Source organism: Cornus florida, unplaced genomic scaffold, assembly GCF_030987335.1.
Source record: "Cornus florida cultivar Cherokee Brave unplaced genomic scaffold, ASM3098733v1 CherokeeBrave_3.0.0_Hap2_Chr04, whole genome shotgun sequence".
NCBI lineage: Eukaryota > Viridiplantae > Streptophyta > Magnoliopsida > Cornales > Cornaceae > Cornus > Cornus florida.
The window spans coordinates 72,009,064-72,033,482 of NW_026775574.1; the positions used below are offsets into that span (position 1 = coordinate 72,009,064).

General features: G+C 31.8%; 3 protein-coding genes across 3 annotated transcripts; all 3 read left to right on the forward strand.

The window, feature by feature from the left end:
* Positions 1 to 4,802: 4,802 nt before the first annotated feature.
* Positions 4,803 to 8,960, forward strand: LOC132303500 (ferredoxin C 2, chloroplastic). Its single transcript, XM_059800778.1, has 6 exons — positions 4,803 to 5,097; positions 5,298 to 5,361; positions 7,113 to 7,201; positions 7,993 to 8,061; positions 8,540 to 8,584; positions 8,731 to 8,960. The coding sequence occupies exons 1-6, from the start codon at positions 4,843 to 4,845 to the stop codon at positions 8,773 to 8,775; spliced, it is 567 nt and encodes a 188-aa protein (XP_059656761.1). The 5' UTR covers positions 4,803 to 4,842; the 3' UTR covers positions 8,776 to 8,960.
* Positions 8,961 to 12,209: 3,249 nt separating this feature from the next.
* LOC132303502 (F-box protein At5g03970-like) lies at positions 12,210 to 14,713 on the forward strand. The gene is made up of 2 exons (XM_059800781.1): positions 12,210 to 12,363; positions 13,350 to 14,713. The coding sequence occupies exon 2, from the start codon at positions 13,354 to 13,356 to the stop codon at positions 14,560 to 14,562; it is 1,209 nt and encodes a 402-aa protein (XP_059656764.1). The 5' UTR covers positions 12,210 to 12,363; positions 13,350 to 13,353; the 3' UTR covers positions 14,563 to 14,713.
* Positions 14,714 to 16,399: 1,686 nt separating this feature from the next.
* Positions 16,400 to 19,321, forward strand: LOC132303503 (F-box protein At5g03970-like). Its single transcript, XM_059800782.1, has 2 exons — positions 16,400 to 16,711; positions 18,036 to 19,321. The coding sequence occupies exon 2, from the start codon at positions 18,040 to 18,042 to the stop codon at positions 19,243 to 19,245; it is 1,206 nt and encodes a 401-aa protein (XP_059656765.1). The 5' UTR covers positions 16,400 to 16,711; positions 18,036 to 18,039; the 3' UTR covers positions 19,246 to 19,321.
* Positions 19,322 to 24,419: the final 5,098 nt, after the last annotated feature.

The following is a 24,419-nucleotide window of genomic DNA, read 5'->3' on the forward strand; positions in this document are numbered from 1 at the left end:
TTCATAGTTTACACAAGAACAAGCTGACATTAGCCCTAAATTAAAATTTATATTTTGATGGATATTAATATATTCTTTTAGATGTGGTAATTCAAAAAAAAAAAAAGATATTAGAAGAGATATTACATATAATATAATAAAATAAAACAAAGAGAATTGATGTAATAGACAACAAGGATGATAATAATGATATGACAATTTGAAAACTTAGACTTCATCAGGTTAGAAGGGGTAGTTTTCTTGCAATTGATGCTTTCAAGAAAATATTCTTTTTAGCATTTTCAATGATTTGGTTTATTATAAATTGAAAAGTAGCTTATAATTAAACTAGAAAATATAGGGGTTTTTATTCTTCCCATTCATTTTGTGAAATAACACTCGGAGGAGCTCATATTCACAAACAAATAAATAATAGTCATCTGTATATAAGCATATACATACAAGTGTGTGTTTATCAACCAATTGAAGACACTAGGATAGAGCATTGTACTAGAAAATAGTGTTGTCCTCCTTTGAAAGTTTAGCTGCGGTGATAATTACAAATCTACAATATTATAAGTTATTATAAGTTATCTTTTTTATTTATTTTTTATTTTTTTACACGCATCATTCAAGTCGGGAGTACAGTTCGAAAGCAAGACCTCAAGAATTTACCTCCTGGACAGAGGCAGAGTCAAAAATTTAGATTTGGAGGGGGCGATTTAGTATTATGTAAAATTTTAAAAAAATTGTAAATAATTATAATATAATTTTTTATATAAATATTGATAGTTGTGTAAATATACATATATATTGAAAATATATAATCCAAAAAAAATAAGTACAACCTAAAAATATATATATGGAAAACTGATATAAGAAAAAAAAAAAAAATCAAATTTTCTTTAGTAATTGTTTCAAATTTTCAAAATTTTAATTTTTGATATTATTTTTTTTTAATACCTTAATTCTAATTTGGCAAATATATATCATTATTAGCTTGATGAAATATTAGAAAACTTTAATAAATAATTCTAACTAAACAAATCTCACAAGATTTAATAAAACACCATTATTATGATTAAAATAGAAAAATACTTTAATAATTTATATAATGAGTAGTTATAGATTTTTTTTTTTTTTATAACTAAAAATATTAACATATATAATATCATTATTGTTGTTGGCATTCTTATCATTTGTGCTTTCACAATACTTTAATTTTTCTTTCTTCCCATACTCCCAGGCTTGCCGGCTTGTTGATAGGGATTTATATATAATTCTAAATAATTTTCTTGTAAACACCATCTTTAGGCTTCATTTGTTTAGATGAAAATAGTTAGAAAATAAAGGAAATGAAAATTTTTAAAACATTTTAGGAGTTTGTTTAGCCGGAAAAGGAAAATTTTTGAGGAAAATCACTTTCCATAACCATTTAATTTTCCAATAAATTTTTTTTTTCCAAAAATCACAAGAAAATTTTGATTTTTTGAGGAAATTTTGTGAACTTACAATATTAATGCCCTTTATTTTATAGAAAATTACATGTTATTTAACCATAAAATAATAATTTTGTAAAATTTTTTTTTGAAATTTTTTGAAGTGCTAACCAAATTGACTTGGAAACTTAGGCCATGTTTAGGGAGCTTTCAATTTCTAATATTCCTTCCACTGAATCGGCTTTGAAGAATGTATTTTGATGAAAGGAATTTAAAACAAAAAAATTGTTTGGTGGGTAAATTTTTTTGAAGCTCTTTTAACTATTAACATAATTTAACTTGACAATTATATCCTTAATAAATCATGAATAGCAAAGAGTTGAATTGGAATGTACAAAGAAGGGAAGGAAAAAAAAAAAAAACCATAATTAAAGTGATGGAGTGAAAGTGCCAATGATGCAGCAACGATTAATTGGCATAGTGAAGATCCGGGTATACAAATTTAACCCAACCCAATCTACTAGCTAGAAGTTTTTTTATTATTATTATTATTATAATTTCCTTGACTACATGATAGAAATTGAAAGAGATGGAAAAAGAAAAATAAAATGAAAGAGAGAGATAGCAGCAAAAATATCCCATTTTTATTCTTATTTATAACTATAAATCACTTTAACAACGGAACAGGTAGCTTTCAAAAAAGAAAAAAAAAATTATATATACATATATATATATATATATTTTGTGTGTGTGGGTGTGTGTGTATATATATATATATTGAAAGAAAGAAAAGTTATTTAAAATTCTACATAGGGTTGAATTTTGGATGAAAATTCATAAATCATGGAACTCTTCATACTTTGAAGTCAAATAGGAGTCAATAGTAATTTTTCCTGCAATTCCTCAATCTCTTTGTTTTTCTTTTGTTGAATCATTTTTCAACAATATTTTTTTCAATAAAGTTTTGTGAAATTTTGCTTGACAATATTTTTTTACTTTTTTTGTGTGGAAAACGAACAAAGAAGATGATCTAGAAAAAGAAAGATAAAAGTTAGCAATGAAATTCAAAAATGGAAATAGTTAAATAATGGACAATATAGGAATTTTATATTTATTACCTAAAAAAGTGTGTAACTTGTGGGAAGTCGACCAAGAAACATGTTTTATTAGCTTTGGTCAATTGAGCTTCTAAACTACTAAGACTTTTTAAAAGTTAATTTTAAAACAAATTTACCAAATGCTCTTTATTGTTGGCAAAGAACTTTTTGGGCTTAGAAGCCCATTTTGAGGCTGCAGAAAGCCCAGCCAAACAAGCCCATAATGTTCTTTCACTTCACTTCACTTTCTTTTACTTTTACTTTCACTTTCACTTAATGTCGAAAAGAAAATTTTATTTATTTTGTTAGACATGAGGGACATTGGTATATTTATCTTCTTTTTCTCTCCTAAATTCATATAATGAATATTATACATATCTATATGCAAATGAAGTAACATTTTATTATTATTATTATTTTTTTTTTTGGTAAGGATTGCCATAATAATGAACTTACATTTTTATTTCACAAGATTTAAGTTTTCAAAGTATGGCTAAAAGATTCCAAGTTGATATTGTATGAGTTAAAAGTAAAATAAGTTAAATTTATTTTCACTCTCTATTTTTGGGCTGATAAATAAATGTTTTGAAAATATTTTGAGGGGGCCAAATTAAAATTTATTATAAATTTTGGGATCATAAATTAAGTTTATTTGCAATATAAATATTTTGGGGGCTACTAAAAAAAAAATTAAAAACCCCTGCGCCAGATCCCTACCAACGCGGCTATGAGCCTATGCCCATGAGGACTATATTATCTTCTACTTAGTTACTTTCTTTTTTCACGAAAAAATAAAATAAAAATTGTAGCATTAATTCTAAAAAAATAAAAACCTGTAATCTTTTGTAGAACGACAATAAGAAATAAATCAGACACCAAAGTGTCGTGCCCCACCAAAGAATAGGGGATGTTGCGTCGCGGAGGTGACATACAATCGTTTAGAAACCTGCATGACGTCTGTTTAGCATATGTGAATGATTGTTTTACGTACTTCCACATTTATGTGGGCTATGGGAGGATTCTAAAAAGTTGTACCATGGAGAGTTTTAATAGCGGAGAGTAGTTTAGAGATTATAAATATCTACCATGTTTTAGAAGAGAATTGTCAATCAAGGGACTGTGTCTTATATAAGGACTGAATATATCATTTGTAATCAACAAAACTGTGTAAATAAGAAGAGGTTCGAGTGGTAGTCTTATTAGATGGTTAATACAACAAAATAAATGAGTTCACAGTTTCAAGTGAAAAAGGAAAATAAAACATAACACAGTGATGGAGGCATCCAGAGTCCAGTGGGGGGCAATTGACCCTGAAAATTTTGTTTTTTTTTATATTATACCCCTGTAAAAAAATTATTTTGAAATATATATCAATAAAAATTAACCATTGCCCTACAAAAATTTTTGAAAATTAGCACTATTACTCCCACAAATCCACATTGGACTTCTTTAAAGAGAAAGGGCCAATGACCCAAGCCACTGAAAACATCAATCTAATTATCAAACACGTTACACAGAAGGTTATTATAATAGTTTGAAATTTTTTTTTTTTGCTGCTTATTATAATTGTTTGAATTTTTTTTTTTCTTGTTGCTATTAAAGGTCATCCCCACTCACATAATTTTCTGTATCCGGCATGAAACTTTATTTATATTTATGCAGAGAATGCCTATAAAACATTTGCCAATTGAAAATTTTGTGAGTATTTTACTCATTTTTTTTTGTTTGGAATTGCCCATCTCCTATATAAAAAACCGTGTCCCGTATTCTATAAAAGCTAGTGGTATATTGTCATTGTATTCTAACTTTTATTATTAAATATCATAAGTATAAATTTGTTTATTTTATTATTAAAAATTTTTAAATCAAATATAAATATGGAGTATATATATTAAACAAAGATGTGATAATAAAGATGAAATTCAAGAAGAGTTAATCTTTTCATATTAATTATTGACCGCAATCAAATTTTACAATAGTTAATATTAGGGTAATGCACATGTTTAGTGTATTAGCAATATAATAAAATGAGTAATAAAAGTTATTTAAACAATATTATTATCAAACAAATACAAAAATATTTATACAATACATCATCAACACATAATATGCCATCTCAAATGGGATTGGCGAACAGTAAATTTAGTGCATAAAATACTTGGGTTAAAGTTAATACTCCTATGAAATTTGTAATTTCTTTTCAAAAATCCTAAAATTAGTTTATAGCAAACGGGGGCAAAGTAGACTTTTCAACCCGTTCCATTATCCACTCATCTATTCTTCTTCACTTTATACCAACTGTAAGATCGCTGGAGAGAGAAACAGGCATGGCTCTTCTAGCGCCGTGTAATCTCTGCACTTCAATCCACCGAAAACCGGCACTTAATCGACAGTTTCCTTCGCCGAACACCACCAAGTACGCCTTGCATTTGTCAAAACGTGGCTATAAAACGACGTCGGAGCTCCAAACGCCGGTAGGAGTCTCCGGTCAAATTGGTGTCTATTCACCATCAGTTCCAACTCACAAAGTCACCGTTCACGACAGACAGCGCGGCCTCGTTCACGAGTTCCTCGTTCCCGAGGTAAATTTATCCTTTTCATTTCTAGGCATTATAATAAATATAAACGTTTATATATATATATATATATATATATATATATATATAATCATATATGTATGTATATATCTGTCTGTTTGTTTGTAAAGTAAGGTACTTTATTCTTCTGTTATGAATAATTTTTATTAATCAACAATGGGTTGGGTTCATTAATTCGATTGCAGGACCAATATATACTACATACAGCTGAATCTCAGAATATATCGTTGCCATTCGCTTGTAGACACGGTATTTTTATGTAATTCGTCAATTTTTAATAATGTAGCACATCATTTCTCAGTTTTTCTTCACACAATTATATAAATGTGTGTGTGTGGATGGATATGTGTGTGTGTTGGATGTAGTAAGGGAGTAACTGTAAATTTCTTAATTTTGCATTGATTGGGAAGTTTGTGATTGTCCATTTTTCGTTCTTCTTGGAAATTATGTGAGAAGAAGAAAAAAAAGGGGGCTTCTTTGATATCTGTATTCTGGAAAATAGAAGTCACAATGTGTGAAATTCTGATCATTAATTAAAAGCAATAGTCCGGCTCGAATCGGATTTTGATAATGCATCAATTGTGTTCTAGAGGAGACTTCTATAAGAATAACAATATAAATCTTCAATATGGGCTGCTTATTAAAGAGCAAAAGTTTTTGAAAACAGGAAGAATAGAAGCTCGATATTTGTAATTGGGTATAAAGTCAACTTTTTGGCAGAGCACCATAATTCTAATTCCGAAAATCATATGGTTAATCAATAACCGATGCGATTGACATTAAAAACTAGAGCCTGAGCATTGAGTTACGTCAAATATGGCTAGACCACAATACAATGTGAAGATATTTTATAGTTGCATTGTAGAAGAAAATGTATAATGGTGGAGTTTCATTAAAGACAGTGCACAATCAACGAAGTCCTGTGTGCAGTGTCTCCCCCTTCCAAGTGTGCCAAAGGGACAAGTGCAATTCTCTGTTGGTAAGGAATGCTGCTGCCTAGCTAGGCTAGCCTGTAATACTGCCCCTTAACTAAGATACATGTCATTCAATGAGTCCAGTCCTTGAAGCACCAAAGCTCTAGGGTGCTTCCATGTTATTCCTAGGTAAGAATCCATCCAAAGGGTGCAGCGTCCCTCGGGGTTGCTTCAAAACATTGTAGTGCCCTTAGCTCTCTTCCAAGCTACCATGGTCCTTGGCCTGAAATATATATGAGCCTTTAATCTATGTGTTGGACGGGTATGCTATATTGGTCGGCAATGAGCATGTTGCTTTAGGTATTTTGTCCAAGTTCCATGTTGAATGATCCAAATATTACATGGTTTTTTAGATCGATTTTTCACATATAACCCTAGGATCCACTTTCAGCATCCCATTCTTCTATGTTGTCCGTATGTGTTGTTACTAGCAGGGACGGACCTAGTAGCAAGTGAGGGGGGCAATTGCCTCCCATGAATTTTTAATTTTTTACTAATATACCATGTTATTTTTTCTTTTTTTCAATATATATCCCCAAAATATTACTAATGCCTCCTCTGAAATTATTCCAAAATTTCAGTCTTGCCCCCCTTACCTAAAGTTCAAGGTCCGCCCCTGGTTACTAGCTATGTACTTATATGTTGTTACTAATTATGTACTTATACATATTAAGTGAATTATGTAATACTACATGTAAACTGAATTACTTTATACATGGAATAGATTAAACTGACAATTTGTTGTATAAGGAGGAAGATATGGCTGCACAACTTCACATTTTAATCTGTTAGGTTTATTCAGTCACTTGATTTTTTTGTGAGTAGGTCAGCATTATTTCCCGTTATTAATTACAAAGAGATTGGTTTCCTAGGTTGTCGCTATGTCGTGAATCTTGCTCCCCTTTTGTGTTGTGCTTTTCACTCCTAGTTCTATGGGGTGATTGTCCTGTAACTCTGCCATGAATATAAACTTTGTTATTTTAACTAGTGGAAACTTTACCAACTGAAGAGCTTTTTATATTACAGGTTGTTGTACTAGCTGTGCTGTTCGTATAAAATCTGGAGAAATTAGACAGCCTGAAGCATTAGGGATATCTGCAGAATTGAAATCTAAGGCATGTATAATTTATCTCTGGATTCATGGGTTAAATTTTTTACTAGATTGTATCATCACCTAAATAATGCAAATTAGAGGTTCAATATGGAAGTTCTTTCTTGGTCTAATGTTCCATTTAATCAGCTTATCAATTTATCTTTTGTGCATATCATGCACCACAGTCGCAAGTTTATGATTGATTCATTTGAGATAACAGCATCAATGTAAAGTTCGTATGACAACTTTATGTTGAGTCATCTATTGGTCAATCTAACAATATAAAATTGACATACTTAATAAGAAGCTATCTGAAACATGCAGGTCATTAACTTGTAGGCAACATAATATTAATGTACTTTTTCTTTTCTGGGGGACTAGTAATTCTGTGTTGCTTCTTAACCACCACTCTTCTTGCTCATGAACGTTGGATATTTAACCATAAAAAATTTACATTAAAGGCAAGATGATGAATAAATCTTGTAAAGTAATCAAATTAACAGTGAAACTCTTTCAAATGATTATCGTGTAAGTGGTCAAGAAATTGGTTTCGACTTTCTGCATGTATTTAAGTGGATATTGTTAAAGTTGATTTTTTACATGTCAACCAAACCCTGAAGAAAAGAACAAAGAAAAAAAAAGGGACAAAGAAAAGACTCAACCAATGCAGCTGCTTGTCAAAATGAAACATGTCTCACTCTTACTTTTCTTTATCTTATAACTAGGAGAAATTATGGTTTCCAGCCAGGAAAGAGGAAACAAGTATTTTAATAAATCATTGCAAAATTGATGCTTATTTTATCTGTAATTCAGGGTTATGCACTTCTTTGTGTGGGCTTTCCAACCTCAGATATTGAAGTCGAAACACAGGATGAGGATGAGGTAATATACAGAACTATATCCAGTTCAGTTTAAAAAAAAAAAAAAACTGACAGCATATTTGAACCTCCGATAAGTGTAATAAAGTGCACATGTAGAGGACTAATTAGAATTCCATGAGATGACTTGGTTTCAGTTTAATCCATTTTCTTCAAAATTCCCATTCTTGATGATAGATTTGTGCAGCCCCTATTTTCGTAGAGGTAAGACTACGTACATCTAATCCTCCCAGCCCCCGCAATGGCGGGAGCCTCATGCACTGGGCTAACACTTTTATTTTCCCAGAGGTATTCTCACTGAATCGAAAAGTTATTGTGGCTTGCCTGGGAGAATTTGGGATCAGATTCCTTGCAGCATTTTGTCTGGATGCACATTAGGGGAGAGAGTGGGATTGGGGGATGGCATGTTTTATGGTGCATTAAAAAAATAATCCTCTTTGTTCATTTGGAACATGGAATGTTGAAATCCTTCACTTTTGCAGGTATATTGGCTTCAATTTGGGAGATATTTTGCCCGAGGACCCATAGTAAGTTCTCTATTCCTAAAAATTTCCAGAGACACAGCTTATGTTCCCTTGAGAATACTACTAATAGAAAAGGATGGAATGAGATAACATTGCATTGCATTATTCTTCTCGAAGAATTAAATTACTTCTTCAATGTGTTTTTGCAGGATCGGGATGACTATGCGTTGGAGTTAGCCATGGCTGATGAGTAACTGAGAATTCATTTAGTGAAACCTGAGGTTGTACCATTTCTTTTCTTTTCTTTAAGTACGTGTTTGTATCCATTCATCAACAATAATAAGTATTATGTTTTTTGGTCTGCATTTTAGTCCTTTGTTGTTGCACGCAATCCATGTAAGCTTTGTTATTCTTGAAAAGAATGGGAAGTTTGGGCTTATGCTTGGTTCAGTTTTCTTAAAGCGGTTTTTCTGTTTTTTGAGAACTAAAAATCAATAAACTAAACAAAATCAAGGTTGTTTGACAGTTTTTATGTTTTTTGAAAATTATTTTTTATAAATTGAACCGAGCCTTACCACCATTTGAATTTAACACGGGTCCAAATTATTATTTCATGTGTTCCTTCGGTCAAACTTTTGTAAAAGTTTGGGGTTAATTACATTGACACTCCCTGAAGTTTTGCCAAATGTCACACGGAGATAAATTTTGTAAATAAATTTTAACCACCATTTCCATCCCCTTTGATGGTTCCCACTTCCCACCGTGGGTTTTGGTGGTAGTTAATCTTTTAAAATTGGGCCATCTGGGCTTCTTTTGTTTGGGCTTTTTTTTAGTTCATTTGAAGTGTAATTGTTTTCTTCTTGTTGGTTTACATATTGGGCTTGATGGCTTGTTGTTTTGTATGGGCCTTAAAAAATTAAATGAAATTTTTAGGGATGGTAATCTATCATTTTATAACTGAAAATGAATTTGATTAATTCAGTAAAGAGCTAATGCAGGAATTTATAAAAAGCTTAGAAAATAAGGAAAATAACGGTTCAATAAGAAAACCACCAAGGTTGCAAAAGTCAAAAAGATTCCTATAACTCTCTTACCCGGTTTTCCTTCTTCGCTATAATTTGTCACAACTCCTAGGAGAAACTATATTCGAAAGTTCATTTTGAACGTGCCGAATTTTTAAAAATGATATAATCTGTAAGGACCCACTCTACTACATGGTATGATATAGGCCTTAAAAAATTAAATTACCTTTTTAGGGATTGAATTTATCATTTTATAACTGAAAACCTCTGTCTAAATTTTAAACATGCGAATTCGTCGGATGTCTTGAGCTTATGAAGTTTATGAGCTCAATACTTCATTAATTTTAAAAGAATAATAGGAAAAATGAACAATTTTTTTTTTGAATTAATTCTTGAATGTTAAAAGTGTTTGTGCTCTTAATTGCTTAAAGAAATTACTATAGCGATACTTACTTTTGTCCTTAGGAAGATTGATCGAACCTTCAAGATTTCACTTTACTCCTTAGAGAAGATAAAGTTGAGAGCCTAAAGTGTTGGTCGATAACTCTATTTATATGTGTAGACATCTCCAAAGGGAAATGCAGCCACATTGTGATACGTTGAAGATCACATTTGAATTGCAATAGGCCTTGATCAAGTTTGTTCATTTGGCGATGGACCTTAAAACTGGGCCTCTCTATGTACATAAACCTACTTATATGTGCTTATTATGTATTTAATACATGTAATTATTTTATATTTGTAGAGAAAAAATTATAATATTTGTGCCTATTATAAATGACCAAATGAGTCAGAGGCTTTTTTATTTTTTTTCCTTCGTTTCTGGTTATGGTGGCCTTTTGTTTAATGAAGGAAATAATTGTACAGACAACATACAAAATGATTTTTTTTTTTTTTTTTTTTTGGTAGGTTTGGATGAGTTTATATATATATATATATACAAATAAATATGAGACAAGTGCAGAAAATATATATATACATTGTGCAAAAATACTCTTAAATCATAAATTTGGCATAAATTAGTGTTGTAATACCCGTCTTGTCCTTTTATTCTTTCGAAAATGTCCAAAAGGGTATATATGCTACTAATCTCATAGTATAATGGTGTTATGTGCACATTACCAATATATATTTTTTGAAACTTTTTTCTCTATATATATGTTTAAAACTCTTTTTTTATTTAAACTTTGAGAATTTGTAAATTAAGTATTTGAATTTTTTGAGATTTTATTGACACATCAGCATATCAACAACTTAATACAACCTATAGTATACAATCATTCTTCGCTTTTAGTTGGAATGAGAATGGGAATGAATTTAAATAATGAGAATAAGAATAGGAATGAATTGAAATAGTCATTCTCATTCTATAGTAAACGATTATTGTTCTAATGTTTGATTTAGCCGATTTCAAAATCTAGGATGGAATAAATTGTAAATTTTTTTAAAAAAGAAATTGGAATTGTTGGTAGAAGGTGGTAGAAATGGTGGTGACGACCATCACAAATGGGGTCGTCTACACACAATTGTTGCCTTCTACTATTACCGCCTTCCACAAACCACTACCAAACACCTTCACTGCCACCTCAATTACTTCAAAAAAAAATCATAGAAGAATGTTATTTTGTTAGTTTAGTTTATTTTTCATTGTGAGGATTATTTTGAAATATTTCATTTGTAATTCGGTTTAAATTGATTCAACCAATCATTAGAGTGGTGATACCATTCTTACATTGTTTCAATTGACCATCAATGCCAATAGTTTATTTGACCCAAAACATCTACTAAACTATTCGGCTAGAATAATATTCCGTAATAATTACACCATTTCGATCGTATGTGATCCTCCGACACAAAATTACATTCTACTCTCAAAGCTTGCTGACTTTTTGTGGGTTATCTCATTATACTAGCGAGGGATATATTGACAATTTATATAATTCTTAAAACGCATATCAAAACATTTTTTTGACAACATATTAATTTCACATACTAATTATAAGCCCAATTGATAAAAGAAAATATAAGTCTAATAACATAATAAGTACTTTAAAAAAAAAAAAAAAAAATGCTTGATAATATATTTAGAAGGGAAATTAGTATTTGACATACAATAATAAAACCTACAACTTAGGAGATGAATTTCAAGTGAAAAAAGGTATAGGGGTTATGTGCACATTACTTTATATATATATTTTTAAAACTTTTTTCTCTCTATATATATATCTCTAAAATTATTTGTTTATTTTTTTTTTTGAAACTTTGAGAATTTATAAAATAAGAATTTAAATTTTTTTTATATTTTATTTCCACCTCAGCGTATCAACAACATAATACAATCTAAACAAGGTTGTTCAAATAAGGTCTAAATAATAATTTATTATTTTCGTTGATGGTTGTATAACGCTCGTACTTAAATGGAACGAATTAATAATTTAGAGAGTTATTTTTAATTCAGGAGTCTATTGCAATTTCATAACTTGGGGGTTTAATGCAATTAGTAGATAATAAATTAATAGTTCATGAGTTACTTGCAAATATAAAATATAAAATAATTCAAGAGTTTTCTTGCACCTTAAGCTTATTATTATTATTATTGTTATTTTATCTTAACATATATATATATATATATATATATATATATATATATAGAGTGGCCCCTTATTTTTTCTCTATATGTTTTTTGCGGAGCCCTAGAAAGCCGCCGCCTTTGTCTCTTCGTCACTTCCGATCGAACTCCAAATCAATCCAGTGGGAAGTGTAGAGTTCATTCGAAGAAGCCAACCCACAGTTCTCTCTGATTGGCTTCTTCAACTTCAGGTAATTAATCTTAATTTCTATCTGATCCAATTTCACTCTGTTCTGATTATTTCGTGTTTTCCTTCGTTTTAAATTTGTATCATTCTGTATTGGGTTTTGTGTCATTAATTCCATTTCTTGATGAATCGTGCCGATTGGGTATGCAGTTTATGTGTAAGCGTATTTTCTTATTCTTTCGTTTCGAAGTTACAATTAAGACTAGAGTTCTGTTGTGTTTTGGTTATGGTGAAAGTTCAGAATTTTGAGTTTAGAATGAAACTTTTTTAGTTTTTCTATTTGTTACAATTATTATTATTGCTTTGTTGTGTGTGTTTGATTTTAATTTCTTTTTCTTCGTTTATTTTTTTCATGCTGAATCGAGTGGATTGTGTATGCAATTTATGGGTAAAATTTTGTGTTTTTTTGTTTTTTATGATTCTGGTAAAAGTTCAGAATTTTCAGTTTCCTTAATAATGAAACTTTTTTAGTTGTTATATTCGTTACAATTGCTTCATTTTATTTTTATTCTGAATTTTTATGTCAGTCACATTATCTTTGATTTTAGTTTCTTCTTCTTTGTTTATTAATCTCCTTTTGTTGATGAATCCTGCTGAATAGGTATTCAATTAATGGTTAAAAATGTGTTCTTTTTGGGGTCTTCTTTTTTCTTTCTTCTCTGCCAGAGTAGAGTTTGGTTTTGGTAAAACTTTTTTTGTTTTTGTATTTGTTACAATTACTTTCTTTTGTTATTTTTATTCAGAATTTTTATGTCAGTCACATTATCTTTCTTTTTGTGTGTTTGATTTTAATTTCTTTTTCTTTGTTTATTATTCTCCTTTTGTTGATATATATATATTCCTACCTCTTGTCAGAAGTGCTTTATTTTGTTGTTTTTATACAGAATTTTTCTGTATGTCACATTATCTTTCTTTTTGTGTGTTTAATTTAATTTCTATTTCATAAATTGTTTATTGATCTCCTTTTGTATCTCTCTCCTTAATTTCCAGGATAATGAAGAGGTGCCACAGCAGGTTTAGCAGTGCGGAAGCTGTGTCACACTGCGATGAACTTGTAAATGAGATTTTGCTTCGATTGCCTCTAGATGCCGTCTGCAAGTTTAAGTGTGTATCGAAGACATGGAACAGTTTGATCTCTCATCCTCTTTTCTGCAGCAATTACCTTTCTCAAAGAAAGAATTCTCTTCTCCCATTGTTGGGATTCTTTCGGATTACTTGTTCTCATAGATATAATGGTCGGTCAACAATTAAATACTCATTCCTACAAAATTGTAAGGAAAAGAAATTTACAAATTTGGATTTGTTTGAAGACTGTATGCTTAGCTATATTTCTCCTGAAGGCCTAATACTATGCTGTTCAAATGGCAACATGGTTTTGAAATACTACGTCTGTAATCCCGTCTCAAATCAATGGTTAACTCTTCCTCAACCAGGACATTTTCCATCCTCGGAGGCTTTATCTTGTGAGGAATGTAGCAGCAAAGATGGTGATGGTGTAGTGCATTTCAAAGTAACTCTAGCTATTATGGAAAATAGAGTGGGAGCCGCATATGACGGATTACATTTAGAAACTTTCTCTTCTCGGACAGGCGAATGGAGCGAATCATTTATCACTTCTCCATCTGAATTTTCAGATGACGATGGCGAGTCCTACCGATGTCATTCAGTAGGTGGGATCTTGTACTGGAAATTTAGTTGTGGTCATTTGGCTGCTTATGATCCCAACATGGGGGAAAATCGTCTCTGGCTGATAGAGTTGCCTCCTCCTTGTCTCAAAAAGAAAAAGGGATCCTATATGGAATATGTCTTGGGACAGTCGTCGTCACGGGATGGTTGTCTTCTTCGGTTTGCTGTAGCTGTAAAAGAAAAACTGATGATCAAAGTGTTGGAACTCAAGAAGAAGCTTTCTAGTTATAGCTTATCTCGCATCATACCAAGTAGTGAATGGGTGTTGAAGGAAGAAGCGAGTCTCGAGAAGTTGGGCATCGGCAATTTTCTTCATGGCATTCGCTTGATAAATTTTCATCCTCGCGATGCAAAACTTGTGTATCTTAGGCAGGGAAGAATGATGTTTTGCTATGATTTTGAGACTAGAAGATTGGAACGAATTCAGTATCTTGGAACTGCCTCGTCAAACGACGGACTAGTTCCTTACTTCCAACCACCTTGGCGCCTTTCTTTGCCTTGTTTAACTTGGACTTAACATTCTATGTATACATTCTTTGTAACCTTTTACAACTTTTTTTGTTCAGATTTCAATTTATAAGCTAGCTTTTTGAAGTGCATTGGTCTTAACATAATGTAATACATTCTTTGTGACCTTGTACAACTTTATATATTCAGGTTTCACTTCATATGGGAGTGTTATGGATGACACAAAGTCTAACAAGCTGCTATTCAATTATCTCAGTGCCTCATATCCGTTTTGCCCTCTGTAACATAAAAACATTCACAATCCACAAGGGTAAAATGGTGATGTATAATGTAATACTTTTTGTCAAAATAATAAGTAAATATATCACACTATTTTGCAACTTTTGAAAGCAAGTGTATTATTTGTTGACAATATGAGTAATGCTACTAGTCAATTATCTCAGTGCCTCGTATTGTTTGCCTCTCTAACATAAAAACATTTGCAATTCACAGTGAATTATTTGGTGGTGAAAATAACATGGGTATTGTCAAGTCAGTGGCCTAGCAGTTCTAAACTCTTACTTTTCAAAGGAAGAGATTCTTACTTTTCAAAGGGAGATCAGAGTTCGGGTCATGTGTGTGTGAGTATCAATTAAGAAAAATAATAATAATTACACCTGTATTTTTTCGCTTTTAGTGGAAATGAGAATAGGAATGTATTGAAATAGTCATTGTCATTCTGTTGTAAACTATCATTGTTTAATGTTTGATTGGACCAATTTCAAATCTAGGATGGAATAAATTGTAAATTATTTTTGAAAGAAATTGAAAAGCGGGAACAGTAGTGTCGGTGGAAGGTGGCAGCAATGGTGGTGGTGACCATCCCAAATGGGGTCGTCTACACAATTGTTGCCTCCTTTAAAAAAAAAATTCATAGAAGAATATTATTTTGTTAGTTTAGTTTATTTTTCATTGTGAGGGTTATTTTGAAATATTTAATTTGTAATTCGGTTTAAATTGATTAAACCGATCATTAGAATGGTGATGCCATTCTTACATTGTTTTAATTGACCATCAATAGTCATGGTTTATTTGACCCAAACCGTCAGCTAAACTATTCGGCTAGAATAATAATAATTACACCATTCCAATCGGCATGTGATCCTTCAATACAAAATTACATTATACTCTCAAAGTTTGTCGATTTTTTGTGGGTTATCTCGTTACATTGGCGAGGGACATATTGACAATTTATATAATTCTTAAAATGCATATCAAAACATTTTTTGACAACACATTTTTTGAGGACATATTAATTTCACATACTAACTGTAAGCCCAATTAATAAAAGAAAATATAAGTCTAACAACATAATAAGTACTTTTAAAAAAATGTTTGATAATATATTTAGAAGGGAAATTAGTATTTGATGTACAATATTAAAACCTACAACTTAGGAGATGACTTTTGAGTGAAAAAAAAAGGTGTAGGGGTTTATATAAACATTACTTTATATATATATTTTTTAGAACATTTATTTTTATATATATATCTCTAAATTTTTTTTAAAAAAAATTAAAAATTTGTAAAATAAGAATTTAAACTTTTTTATATTGTATTGCCACGTCTTAAAAAAAATTAAAAAAAAAAATTGAAAATTTCTAAAACAAGAATTTAAATTTTTTTATATTTTATTGCCACGTCAGCGTATCAATCACATAATACAACCTAAACTAGGTCATTCAAAATTTAGCCCATATTTGAAGGCAACTAATTAGTAATTTAGGGGGTTATTTTTAACTCAAGAGTTTATTGCAATCTCATAACTCGGGAGTTTAATGCAATTAGTAGATAATAAATTAATAGTTCTTGGGTTATTTGCGAAAAAATAATAATAAAGGTTTTCCCATAACCATTTCTCTCTCCTTACTCTCCAACGGTCGAACAGAGTCAAGTTTAATAATAATTCAAGGGAGTTGAAGGAACGGGTAGTAAATGGAACGACGTTGATTTGGGATGGATTACGGTTAGGGTTTCAAAGATTTAAGTGTTTTTTTTTCCTGCTCTATACTTCTTTTTCTCTCTCCAAAAGGGAAGCCCTAGAAAGACGCCGCCTTATTCTCTTCGTCTCTTCCCATCGAACTCCAAAGTGGGAAGTGTAGTTCATTCGAAGAAGTCAACCCACAACAGTTCTCTCTGATCGGCTTCTTCAACTTCAGGTAATTAATCGTAATTTCTATCTGTTTGGGGATCCAATATCACTCTGATCTGATTATCTCATGTTTTCTTTCGTTTTAAATTTGTATCATTCTGTATTGGGTTTTGTGTAATAAATACCATTTCTTGATGAATCGTGCGGATTGGGTATGCAGTTTATGGGTAATTAATCATAATCATAATTCTATCTGTTTGGAGATCCAATTTCACTCTGTTCTGATTATTTTATGTTTTCCTTCGTTTTAAATTTGTATCATTCTGTATTTGGTTTTGTGTAATTAATTCCATTTCTTGACGAATTGTGCCGATTGGGTATGTAGTTTATGGGTAATTAATCATAATTTCTATCTGTTTGGAGATCCAATTTCACTCTGATCTGATTATTATATGTTTTCCTTCGTTTTAAATTTGTATCATTCTGTATTGGGTTTTGTGTAATAAATTCCATTTCTTGATTGATCGTGCTGATTGGGTATGCAGTTTATGTTTATTTTTTCCTTCTTCTCGAAGTTAAAATTAAGAATAGAGTTTGGTTATGGTGAAAGTTCAGAATTTTGAGTTAAATTTTTTTTGGGCACATTATTATTATTTTTATTACTTCTGTTGTGTGTGTTTGATTTTAATTCTTTTTCTTTGTTTATTCTGTTGTTGATGAATCGAGCGGATTGTGTTTTTTTTCTTTTTGAGTGTTTTTTTTCCTCTTTTCTTTTTTGTGTTGGTTTTTTTATTTTTGTTAAAATTCAGAATTTTCAGTTTAGTTAGTAGTGAAACATTTTTAGTCTTTATATTTGTTACAATTACTTCATTTTTTTTTTTTTATTCAGAATATTTTTGTGAGTAGCATTATCTTTGATTTTAGTTTCTACTTCTTTGTTTATTAATCTCCTTTTGCTGATGAATCCTGCCGATTATAGGTATACAATTTATGGGTGAACGTCTGTTCTTTTTGAGGTTTTCTTTTTTGTTTCTTCTCTGCAAGAATAGAGTTATGTTTTTGGTTTTGGTGAAAAAAAAATCGTTTTTCTATTTTTTTTTACAATTACATTCTTTTGTCATTTTTATTCAGAATTTTTATGTCAGTCACATTATCTTTCTTTGTGTGTTTGATTTTAATTTCATTTTCTTTTTTTATTAATGGCCCTTTGTTGATGAATGCCAAATTTTTTTTTTTTTTTTTTGTTTTTCTCTGTCAGAATTACTTTATTTTGTTATTTTTATTCAGAATTTTTCTGTCTGTTAGATTATCTTTCTTTTTTTAATGTTTGATTTTGATTTCTACTTCATTTTTTATTCATCTCCTTTTGTGTCTCTCTCCTTAATTTCCAGGATAATGAAGAGGTGCCACAGCAGGTTTAGCAGTGTGGAAGCTGTGTCACACTGCGATGAACTTGTAAATGAGATTTTACTTCGATTGCCTCTAGATGCCGTCTGCAAGTTTAAGTGTGTATCAAAGACATGGAACAGTTTGATCTCTCATCCTCTTTTCTGCAGCAATTACCTTTCTCAAAGAAAGAATTCTCTTCTCCCATTGTTGGGATTCTTTCGGATTACTCTTGCTGCTCAAGATTATGGTGGGTCAACACTCGAAGTTTCATTCCTACAAAATTGTAAGGAAAGGAAATTCATAAGTTTGGATATCGTTGTAAAACGTTTGTTTATTGATGCTTCTCCTGAAGGCCTAATACTATGCCGTTTAGAAAGGTTTACAGTTTTCAAATACTACATTTGTAATCCCGTAACAAACCAATGGTTTGCTCTTCCTGAACCAAGACATGCTCCATCCTCGGCGGGTTTGTCTTGTGAAGAACGTAGCAGCAAAGATGGTGATGGTGTGGTGCATTTCAAAGTAGTTGCAGCTATTATGGAAGTGGAAGAGGGAGCCACACATGACAGATTACATATAGAAACTTTCTCTTCTCGTACAGGCAAGTGGAGCGAATCATTTCTCACTTGTCCATCTGCATTTTCATATGAGGTGGAGATGTCCTATCAATGTCTCTCAGTTGGTGGGATGTTGTACTGGAAAGTTAGCGGTCATTTGGTGGCTTATGATCCCCACATGGGGGAAAATAGTATCTGGCTGATAGAGTTGCCTCCTCTCTGTTGCAAAAAGAGAGAGGGATTCTTTATGGATTATATATTGGGACATTCGTCGTCTTCGGATGGTTGTCTTCTTCGGTTTGCCTTAAATGAAAAACTGATGATCAAAGTTTGGGAGCTCAAAAAGAAGATTTCTAGTTACAGTTTATCTCGCGTCATACCAAGCAGTGAATGGGTGTTGAAGGAAGAAGTGAGTCATGAGAAGTTGGGCATCGGTAATTCTCTTCCTCACATTTGCTTCATAGAATTTCATCCTCGCAATGCAAAACTTGTGTATCTTCAGCGGGGAAGCATGGTGTTTTGCTATGATTTTGGGACGGGAAGATCGGAACAAATCCAGTACCATGGAAATGGAACTGGAACTGTCTCGGAAAACGACAGACTAGTTCCTTACTTCCAGCCACCTTGGCGCCCTTCTTTGCCTTGTTTACCTTAGTTTTCCAAGACTTGAACATAATGTACATTCTATTTAACCTTTTACAGTATTGTTTATTCAGATTTCAATTTTATAAGCTTTCTTTTTGAAGTGCATTGGTCTTGATGGTAAAAAAAGAATAAAAAAAAAGAAAACGAAGATATAGAATGCTTGGGTTTCATCTGGAAGTGTTATGGATGATGACATAAAAAATGTAAGAAGATGAGTAATGCTGCTATCTGTCCCTGTTGTTAGTTGCGTTTCATCTTGCTGTTGCACCCATGGCCACTATTCAATTATCTCAGCTCATATTCCTTTCTCCTCCTGATCAAATTAATTAGAAAGGGTAAAATAGTAATTTAAAATGTAAAGTATTTTTTTTCTCAAATTAATAAGAAAATGTGTCGGACTAATTGAGTATTGCACTTTGCAACTTTTGAAAGCACAGGGAATTATTTCGTAAAAGCATTTGTCGTTCCGGATTTTAGCTCTCCAACACTGTTATATTTTAGTAATTTTAAGAGCCCGCGAGTAACCTTGGCTTTCCAGAAATTAGCATTCCACTAGGCTTTTTGAATTTTCACTCTAAACAATAATAAAATTTATAGAAGAGAAATAAATTTATACAATAGAGATGGGTTAGATATGGTAAATGGTGGTAGGAATTAGAATATTTTTTATATATTTTTTCTGGATAAGTTGGAGTTAGGGTATTTATAGAAGGTAAATGAATTTTTTTTTTTTTTTTGAAAAATGTTAAAAATTTGATTTTTTAAACTTTATTTAAAATTTATAGCATAGTACCTTAATGGCCAAATGCATGTTTGTAGTATAAATTTAAAATTTAAAGCAAAAAAAATTTTTAAAAAATCAACTTTTAAGGGAAAAAATTTTTTTTTGACAAACAATGTCTAAACAATATATTTTTTATTATTTATTTATTTTTTAAATATGTCAATATCACCCATTTTTGTTTTTTTTTTTTTTTTTTTCAAAAAATACATGCTACCAAACAGGGCGCCTTTTGGCATGTTACAGACCGTTGCTACCAGATTTCAAAAGGGAAAAAAGATTCCCTCAAAACAAAGTCGTTTTGACAAAGAAAATTACAAATAAAAAAACAGCTATGGGGCTCGGGCTCGCAGTATTCCTCGAGCTAGCAAGGCCATGTGGGCCCGCCCAATTATTTACAGACCGATGCAGCACATTTAGGCCATTTGGCTCACGAAAAAGGGCTTCCCGAGCCCCTTGTGGATACTCTAGGGCTACCTCTCACTTACCTCATATCTCTCATCAATAATATAAATATCTATTATAGAGTCACAAAACCGTGAAGGATTATAAATTCCTAAGAGGCAAAAATTAAAATAAAATTTACACATTTACTTATGTGACAGTCGGTGATTGACTCGGAATCAAAAACCATTTAATAATTTCTCCAAAATATATCAGACTAAGAATTATTTTTCTCCCTCTTCTTTTAGTATGGATAGAGTAAGTGGGTGACTGCTATTCTCCAATTTTAAAGAGAGAGGTTGGAGCTAGTTTTTACATGAAAGTGAAAGTTATAGTTCCCAATTTTTTAGTTATCGTTATTCCTCCAACTCCAAGGATGGTAGTCTCAAATTCTTTCTTAATGAGTTTGTTTGATAATTATGATATTTGACTCATTAAAATAATATCTTTAAATACTTACAAATTAATAACAAAAAAAAAAAAAAAAACCCTTAAAAACTTAATTAGAATTTTTTATTCTTTGATCGATCGGTAACATCAACAACTCTAAATTTAATTATGAATATTGTTAAAGAAGTTTGTTGATTTTAGTCTGTCTTTCTTGACAAATTGGCAATACATAATTCTAGTCTTTGGAGTTGTGATTATAGTATACTTTGCTTATTGATAGAAATACTATATTTTAATATTTTAATTCTTGACATATTGGCAATGGTCTTTTGTATTGTGAGACTTTGTAGTTTCTTTCTTAGGCATGAAATACTTTGGAGTAAGATCTCACCAACAAATCCGATCCACTTGCATGGTCAATCATTAGGGTGGACATGCACCTAAGAAACATGTCCAATAAATCAAATTTAATTAATTGGCAATGCTTATAACAGGTGGTCCTAAGAATTCTTATGTGTCTTATCTTGCTACTTATGGCGCAGATTTCTTGGTAAGGCGATGGAAATGAACTTTGACATGAAGATGATTTTAGAAATCAAAAGATCAGTGGCGGTATCGGCCTCTTACTTCTTAAAGGGAGGTTAGAGGTTAAGCCTTAGAAGAGTGTGTGTGTAAGTACCAATTAAAAAAAAAAAAGGTGATTCTAGAAGAATGCAGCATCAATCTTTGCTGCCTAATGAACACGAAGATGTTGAAGCTCTCAATGCCATGTCTAGTCATACAGAATGTGATGAGGAAGTACGGATGCACAACAAGAAGATCTTTTGCCATCCATTAGGGATCCAAAGCTATGGCTCATAAAGTGTAAGGTATTGTAACACTCCCGTGGTGCCTACTTGATTTAATCATAATGTTTATTAAATCTATGTTCTTTTGTGCAGGATTGGTCATGAGCGGCAAGATATTAAAGCAAAGAGACAAATACATGAATCTTTGCGCCAGTTCTACCGTGGGAAGGTTTGGAGTCTTTACATTACGATAACAGACTATATAAAATGACATAATGCTACTAACAACATTACGATAACAGACTATATAAAATGATATTATGCTACTAACAACATTCAGAAGGCATGTTTTATCTTCCGCCGCAGTATATAGTATCATACCAGACGTAGTGTCCCATCCCAACAGCACTCTAAGATCCAAAACCATCGCAGCCCATAGCACCAAAATATCTCCAACTTGCACAACAGCATCACCAAAATATGAGCGGCAGGTAGCTGCTGCTCTAATGCAGAAGTGTATTAATAGAGGATCGGAATTGCAAATTAGGTCAGCTATAGCCCTTGATTATCTCAAAGGCTATACACATTGAAAAAAGGAAATAGGGCCTTTTGGCATGTTACAGACCGTTGCTACCAGATTTAAAAAAGGAAAAAAGATTCCCTCAAAACAATGTCGTTTTGACAAAGAAAAAATTTAAAAATATAAAAACTGCTATGGGGCTCGGGCTCACGGTATTCCGGGAGCCAGCAAGGCCATGTGGGCCCGCCCAATTACCTACAGACCGATGCAACGCTTTTGGGCTATTTGGCTCACGAAAAAGGGCTTCCCGAGCCCCTTGTGGATGCTCTAAGGCAACCTCTCACTTAGCTCATATCTCTCATCAATAATATAAATATCTATTATAGAGTCACAAAACCAAGAAGGATTATAAATTCCTTAGACGCAAAAATTAAAATAAAATTGACATAAAATTTACACATCTACTTATGTGACAGTCGGTGATTGACTCGAAATCAAAAACCATTTAATAATTTCTCCAAAATATACCAGACTAAGAATTATTTTTCTCCCTCTTCTTTTAGTATGGATACAGTGAGTGGGTGACTGCTATTCTCTAATTTTAAAGAGAAAGGTTGAAGCTAGTTTTTACATGAAAGTGAAAGTTATAGCTCCCAATTTTTTAGTTATTGTTATTCCTCCAACTCCAAGGATGGTAGTCTCAAATACTTTCTTAACGAGTTTGTTCGAGAATTACAATATTTGACTCATTAAAATAATATCTTTAAATACTTACAAATTAATATAAAAAAAAATTTTAAAAACTTAAAAACTTAATTAGAATTTTTTATTCTTTGATCGATCGGTAACATCAACAACTCTAAATTTAATTATGAATATTGTTAAAGAAGTTTGTTGATTTTAGTCTGTCTTTCTTGACATATTGGCAATACATAATTCTTGTCTTTGGAGTTGTGATTATACTTTGCTTATTGATAGAAATACTATATTTTAATATTTTAATTCTTGACATATTGGCAATGGTCTTTTGTATTGTGAGACTTTGTAGTTTCTTTCTTAGGCATGAAATACTTTGGAGTAAGATCTCACCTACAAATCCAATCCACTTGCATTGTCAATCATTAGGGTGGACATGCACCTAAGAAACATGTCCAATAATTGGCGATGCTTATAACAGGTGGTCCTAAGAATTCTTATGTGTCTTATCTTGCTACTTATGGCGCAGATTTCATGGTAAGGCGATGGAACTGAACTTTGACATGAAAGTGATTCTAGAAATCAAAAGACCAGTAGCGGTATCGACCTCTTACTTTCTAAAAGGAGGTTAAAGGTTAAGTATCAGAAGAGACGTGTGTGTAAGTACAAAAAAAAAAAAAAAAAAAAAAAAAGTGATTCTAGAAGAATGCAGCATCACTCTTTGCTGCCTAATGAACACGAAGATGTTGAAGCTCTCAATGCCATGTCTAGTCATACAGAATGTGATGAGGAAGCACGGATGTACAACAAGAAGATCTTTTGCCATCCATTAGGGATCCAAAGCTATGGCTCATAAAGTGTAAGGTATTGTAACACTCCCGTGGTGCCTACTTGATTTAATCATAATGTTTATTAAATCTATGTTCTTTTGTGCAGGATTGGTCATGAGCGGCAATACATTAAAGCAAAGAGACAAACACATGAATCTTTGTGCCAGTTCTACCGTGGGAAGGCTTGGAGTCTTTACATTACGATAACGGACTGTATAAAATGACATAATGCTACTAACAACATTACGATAACAGACTATATAAAATGACATTATGCTACTAACAACATTCAGAAGGCATATTTTATCTTCCGCCGCAGTATATAGCATCATACAAGACGTAGTGTCCCATCCCAACAGCACTCTAAGATCCAAAACCATCGCAGCCCATAGCACCAAAATATTTCCAACTTGCACAACAGCATCACCAAAATATGAGCGGCAGGTAGCTGCTGCTCTAATGCGGAAGTGTATTAATAGAGGATCGGAATTGCAAATTAGGTCAGCTATAGCCCTTGATTATCTCAAGGGGCTATATACATTGAAGAAGGTACGCAGTATCAGACATCATAATTTGTGTTGCTCAACTAAATGACGAGCTTTGCAATAAAATGTGTGATTTGACTTGACCCTTTTCGTATTTTTTAGGGTAAAGTGCAAAAAACCCCCTTCAACTATTGGCCATATGCAATTAACCCCCCTGATCTACTAATTTGACATATAACCCCCTTGAACT